At 41.3% G+C, this 6,466-nt stretch overlaps 1 protein-coding gene across 1 annotated transcript; it reads left to right on the plus strand.

The window, feature by feature from the left end:
- Positions 1–325: 325 nt before the first annotated feature.
- LOC115918925 (tubulin alpha-1 chain-like) lies at positions 326–3,283 on the plus strand. Its single transcript, XM_030994829.1, has 3 exons — positions 326–457; positions 1,270–1,492; positions 1,935–3,283. The coding sequence occupies exons 1-3, from the start codon at positions 455–457 to the stop codon at positions 3,065–3,067; spliced, it is 1,359 nt and encodes a 452-aa protein (XP_030850689.1). The 5' UTR covers positions 326–454; the 3' UTR covers positions 3,068–3,283.
- The last annotated feature ends 3,183 nt before the right edge of the window (positions 3,284–6,466 follow it).

A 6,466-nucleotide genomic window follows, 5' to 3' on the forward strand; every position in this document is an offset into this window, starting at 1 on the left:
TCGTAAAGTCATGCTTAACTTTACGAACAGCTTTATGAAACACCCCCAGTAACCCTACGTTCCTGCGTTGCTCCCGGCAACCGTGTGCACGGTCGTGTGCTCTTTCTGAATGGACACGATAATTCAGATGGCCCATCATCCCAACGTCGATTTTGAATCACTCGAACAATAGAATAAACAACGTGCTTACGAGGAAGAATGTATTGGAAACCCCCGGTTACCGTAACCACGTCACATGACCGTTAGTTGACCAATCGCAGGCATTTGTTGTTAGGCAGCGGCATAGCAACCGGAGAGCGGTTAAACTGTATAAATTAGTGTCCCGCCTAGCGGTTTGTCATTCTTCATTGCCTGCTTTAGATACATCATACGTCGAAGGCACTTCGTGAAATCAGACTTTTAAGTCATTTTTTCTATTCTTTACTTCAAAGCATCGTAACTCAGACACATCAATATGGTAAGTTGAATTTACTCAATTTCATGCAAGGTAAAACTAATGGCATAATGCTGTTCGGTTGTGTGCTGCTTTTAAATTTAATTCGTTTGTACACACATCCACACACACACTTTTGCGTACGAATGCAAACCGATTCATTGGTAGGGACGAGGAAATACCAATGCGATTGACAAAATTAAGTGATATTCAACATGAATGACTAATAGTGGTTTCATATACATTTATATCCCAAAAATACCTGCAATTCTCATTATAAATCCAAAATTCATTCTCTTGCTCGTCCTGTCGCCATAAAAAATAAAAGTCGTGACGCGTATGCTGAATTCTTATACGAGCATGACAAGGGTCTTTTGCTCAGAGCCTCGGACGAAACTCGGAATAACTTTGCATTGCTGATAGCAATTATTTGCCAATTCGTCGACATTCATTTTTTGACGAGTGTTTGTATATATACATCCTAGGTTTCTAGGAGATAATTAAACATCTTTTATCTGGTTTCATGGCTGCATACTCAAGGAACTTTTTCCATTAAAACATTTCAGAACTTTTTTTTATTGGTGTCCGAATGATGTCCGTATCATAATTATAAAAGGGAGATTAACATTACATATCGAGTTCGGTTTGATGGATGTAAAACAATCAGAAGCAAAGATCGGTCGGTAAAAAGTATTTTCTATGTTTCATTTTAAATCGGGACAAGAAGAATAGATGAGTCATGTATGGGGAGGAAGGAGATAATGATACTAACAGCACATTTCACACTAAATAAATCCAATATATTAACTGTCCATCATTTTCCCTTCATATTCTAGCGTGAGTGTATCTCTATCCATGTCGGCCAAGCCGGAGTCCAGATGGGCAATGCCTGCTGGGAGTTGTACTGCCTGGAGCACGGCATCCAGCCTGATGGCCAGATGCCCTCAGACAAGACCATCGGAGGTGGTGACGACTCCTTCAACACCTTCTTCAGTGAGACTGGAGCTGGCAAGCACGTTCCCCGTTGCGTCTTCGTCGATCTTGAGCCAACCGTAGTCGGTAAGCATATTATCAGAATATAATTTACAACGACATCAGCGGGATAAACATATCTACTGACCGTCGCCCCTGCTGCACTGGCGTAGCAAAGACCTATTTTTTCTTGATTGAGTTACTGAAATAATATCTGTAGTAGAATGTTAGAGTACACACTTATCCTTGTATATATTATTCTGCGATTGAGCGTAGCGACCGAGTCCACAAATTGGCATATAATTATCACAGAGCCTAAACAGTGTAATTAAACATGACGACGGATATCTTTAGGGCACTCTTTCAAAATAATTGCTAGAGACGCGGCGGAGGGTTTAGGCAATTAGTGAGGGGCAATCCGAATGTTATATTTATAGAAATCTATATTTAAAAAAAGAGAAAAATAGCCGGTTATCTTTTTTCCTTTAAAATTAATGAAACACGAATTCTGTTATTTCCCCTTCTTCAGATGAGGTCCGTACCGGTACCTACCGTCAACTCTTCCATCCTGAGCAGCTGATCACCGGCAAGGAGGATGCTGCCAACAACTACGCCCGTGGTCACTACACCGTCGGAAAGGAGCTGATCGATATTGTCCTCGACAGGATCAGGAAGCTGGCTGACCAGTGCACAGGTCTTCAGGGATTCCTCATCTTCCACAGCTTCGGTGGCGGCACCGGCTCTGGCTTCACCTCCCTGCTCATGGAGCGTCTCTCCGTCGATTACGGAAAGAAGTCCAAGCTTGAGTTCGCCGTCTACCCCGCTCCCCAGATCTCCACCGCCGTTGTCGAGCCATACAATTCCATCCTTACCACTCACACCACCCTCGAGCACTCCGACTGTGCCTTCATGGTCGACAACGAGGCCATCTACGATATCTGCAGACGTAATCTCGACATCGAGCGTCCCACCTACACCAACTTGAACCGTCTCATCGGCCAGATCGTCTCCTCAATCACCGCTTCTCTTCGATTCGATGGCGCCCTCAATGTCGATCTGACTGAGTTCCAGACCAACTTGGTGCCCTACCCACGTATCCATTTCCCTCTTGCTACCTACGCCCCAGTCATCTCTGCTGAGAAGGCCTACCACGAGCAGCTGACCGTTGCCGAGATCACCAACGCTTGCTTCGAGCCCGCCAACCAGATGGTGAAGTGCGATCCCCGTCACGGCAAGTACATGGCCTGCTGTCTCTTGTACCGTGGTGATGTCGTCCCCAAGGATGTCAACGCCGCCATCGCTACCATCAAGACCAAGCGTACCATCCAGTTCGTCGACTGGTGTCCAACTGGCTTCAAGGTCGGTATCAACTACCAGCCACCCACCGTCGTCCCTGGTGGTGATCTTGCTAAGGTTCAGCGTGCCGTCTGCATGTTGAGCAACACCACTGCCATCGCTGAGGCCTGGGCCCGTCTCGACCACAAGTTCGATCTGATGTACGCCAAGCGTGCTTTCGTCCATTGGTACGTCGGAGAGGGTATGGAGGAAGGAGAGTTCTCCGAGGCTCGTGAGGATTTGGCTGCTCTCGAGAAGGACTACGAAGAAGTCGGTACCGACTCCGTCGACGCAGAGGGAGAGGAAGAGGAGGGCGAAGAATATTAGACAGATTATGACATTTGACACTAACGATGCTAATCGTTAATGAACTTTAGACGAAAGTCAAAGTTTCATTAAAATATTATTTGCCACAAACAATATATATTTCCGTCCCGCTTTCCCTGTAATTTTCAGAGTAAATGCAAACATTCCAATCACACTGAACAGTTGAATATACATTTATCTGGTCAAACGAGATTAAAATAAACTGATAAACATATATTTCATGTCTACCTTGCTTCAGTGACTTGTGAGAGTAAACTAGTTTTGCGTGAGATTGTTTCTTGATGCATAGTCGTAAATTTGTCGACACAAGATGATTTGATGATTTAAATATGACGCTGTATGGACGTGATTGTGTTCAAAATGCCATGAGTGTTTGTTCTGAGAGCCCTGAATAAAACGATCACCAACAAAGTCTAACAAACTATTCAAATGAGAGGAAGAGTGGGGTGGTACAGATCATTTGAGATAGACAGGGGTAGCGAGAGATTGAGTAAGGGAAGAGTATAGAGATGGGAGAGGAGAGGAGAGACAAAAGAGAGATGGGGATAAAGGTATATAGAAGAAAGAGAGAAGGAAATACACGAGGGTGGCGAGAGGAAAGGAGCGGGAATGAAACAGATAGACAGAGTGAGTGTGTGTCTTCGTTAAGAGAGAGAGAGAGAGAGAGAGAGTGAACTTCTTATTCTGTTTTGGTTCAATGGCGATTAATCAGATGTGACTATTGTCGCTAAATACTTTACATCACATATTTCTCTCTTTAGCATAACCAGGGATAAACTCACATATCCCTGGCATAACCGACATTTCTTGATTATTGATTTTATTTAACAAAATATTATAATAATAAAGAATAGTATTTAAAACAGTTTTGTGCAACTCGCCAAATTAACCATGCTCCCTTACTCAGTTTCACATATTAACACTTACCCTGCCCTTTGCTACATGTAAACGATGCCATCTTTATAGTTGCCCAGAAGGGACATCGTGAAATCGCGAATAATTCACGACGAAATTTACGAATGTTGTTCTTGCTTTAGTGGGATTCTATTGTTTTCTTCTTCTCTATTTCTCCTCTGTCTCTCTGTCTCTGTCTCTCTCTGGTTCTCTCTCTCTCTCTCTCTCTATATATATATAATATCACTTCATATCCCCCTCTTACTCTCTCTCCCTCATCTCTCTCACTCTCTGTGTGTCTATCTCTCACTGTCTCTCATCTCCTTCCCTCTTTTTGTCTCTCTTCTCCTCCCTCTCTCGCCTCTTTCTCTATCTTTCTCCCTCTCTCTCTCTCTCTCCCCCGTCTCTCTCTCTCTCTCTCTCTCTCTCCTCTCCCTCTCTCATTTTCTCCCCATTTCTTTGTTTCTCTCTCTCTCTCTCTCTCTCTCTACCTCTCTACCTCAATGACCCAAACAGGGAGGTATAATACCATAGTATTAACTGCTATGTTTACTACAGTCAAGCTTCATGAAGGCTGTGTTAATAATCTGGTCAGTACAAACATTCAGAAACATAAGGGAAAGCTTAATACCAGATACGCTGAACATTCTAAACACGATTGTTTCATGGTGAAAGAATGATGTCTGTGAAAATGGTAGATGTGCAAAGCTCCTCTAAACACAAAGTGTTGGGATACACATGTACAACACAAAACCTAAATTGTGCATTCTTTAATCAATATTCCTCTTCAAACACATTTTGAAAATCTTTGCAGAGGTATGTGTTTTAAAATGACATCCTCTTTTACAATACTGACTAAAAGTGAAATTTTGCCATAGCATGGCAAATTTGGGGCTCCCAAAACTTAAGAGGGGCTTCAACTTCAAATTGTTATCTATTGGTACATTATAACAACCTTTTTATGCCGTACACTACAGTGATGATAATGATGACGAATAATTTAAATTCATACGAGATGGCTAACTCGCGCAAGATTTCCTTTGGAAATTTGGTAGGCCTACCCCATTCCCCTCCCCAAGTTTTAGAAAAAATGTACATGGCTGATAAAGATATTTCAATTTTCATTTAGGGTGAGAAAATTGTTTAAAGTTGTCAACGAATATCTTTTTGATACTAAATTAGTAATGTAGATCAAAAGTTAAAGCCTCTTTAAAGTGTTGGGAGCCCCAAATTTGATGGCAAAATTTCTCTTAAATAATATAATGAAAGTGAGAGTCAATTGTAGGTGTTCGTATGAATATTAAGCCTACATGCTACGATTCAACAGGTACTCCCAATACACGTAACACTTTGAAGGTGAAAACCCTAGCTGTGTTGTGTTGCATTTTTAATTTACTGACAGCAATTATAGCGTAGGGCCAGCGCTTTCCTAAATGTTTTCAAATGGGAGTATTTTTATTCCACCTCTCTTGCCAAAGGAGTTTTGAAATAATCATTATTAAGCTCTTCATCTCTGACAAAGTTAGATTATTGCGGTCTTTGCGTTAAAACCACCATCTTGTTCCCTTTGATTCCACAATGTCGTGGTATCCACTCTACGTGGCCTATATATCATATTCATAGCGAGAATCTCCAGAATGAACGGTTTGCCCTTCTGTTGTTGTAAAGCAATAAGAGCACTCATATAACAACCCCACAGAGCGGCGTCCCTAGCAACCTACGCTCTCTGCCTGGTAACGGGTCACCATGCATCCACTTGACTGTACAAACAGCCAGGCCGTCTATCGAAACGAAGCCGGGTAGCTGTTGTGCTTGAAAAGCACCATGGTAAACACCGTCACCGTCAAGTCATGTAGTCAGGCTGAAGGGGAATTTACCAAGTGTTGATCTGTTTAAGAGTTTTATAAAGAAACAAAAAGATATTGAATATTTCTCAGCGAAAAAAAAATACAAGCTTGTTTCGCATTTTAAGAAATGGCATTTTGACTTATGATACTCATGTTGATTTAACTTTTATTCCTGTGCCCCCCCCCCCCCGCCCCTCTCTCCGCTTTATGCACTGTAGGTAAATTCAAGGTCTTTCTTTACTGTAATGGTTTGGTATAACTTTCTTGTCCTTTCATTATTGTTATTATCATTATTATTATTATTATCATTATTATTATTATTATTATTATTATTATTGTTAATATAGTTACTATCATTATTATATCAATGTTATGCTTTGGGATATATGTGTATTTGTTTGTTTGTTTGTCTAATTATTACCAATGACTTGTAAATATGTAATTTTTATATGATTGAAAATTTAATAAACACACAAATATTTTTGTTTTAAAGTTTTCATGCAGAAGGGTAACGTCATTTACAAGAGGCAACAGAGCATCATGCAGAGTCAGAGTTTCACCTAGATATAATGACGGTAGAGTGATCGTGGTAGGAATAGAAGCAGGAGAGAGAAAACTTCTGCACCAACTAGAAAAAAGAACAAAGATGTGTTCTATA

The sequence above is a fragment of the Strongylocentrotus purpuratus genome, unplaced genomic scaffold, assembly GCF_000002235.5.
Source record: "Strongylocentrotus purpuratus isolate Spur 01 unplaced genomic scaffold, Spur_5.0 spur5_scaffold_21, whole genome shotgun sequence".
Taxonomy (NCBI): Eukaryota; Metazoa; Echinodermata; class Echinoidea; order Camarodonta; family Strongylocentrotidae; genus Strongylocentrotus; species Strongylocentrotus purpuratus.

Excerpts from the sequence above, each read along its gene's own strand:
- LOC115918925 (XM_030994829.1), top strand. Across the intron at positions 1,493-1,934 it reads TCTTGAGCCAACCGTAGTCG|ATGAGGTCCGTACCGGTACC; the intron begins GTAAGCATATTA and ends CCCCTTCTTCAG.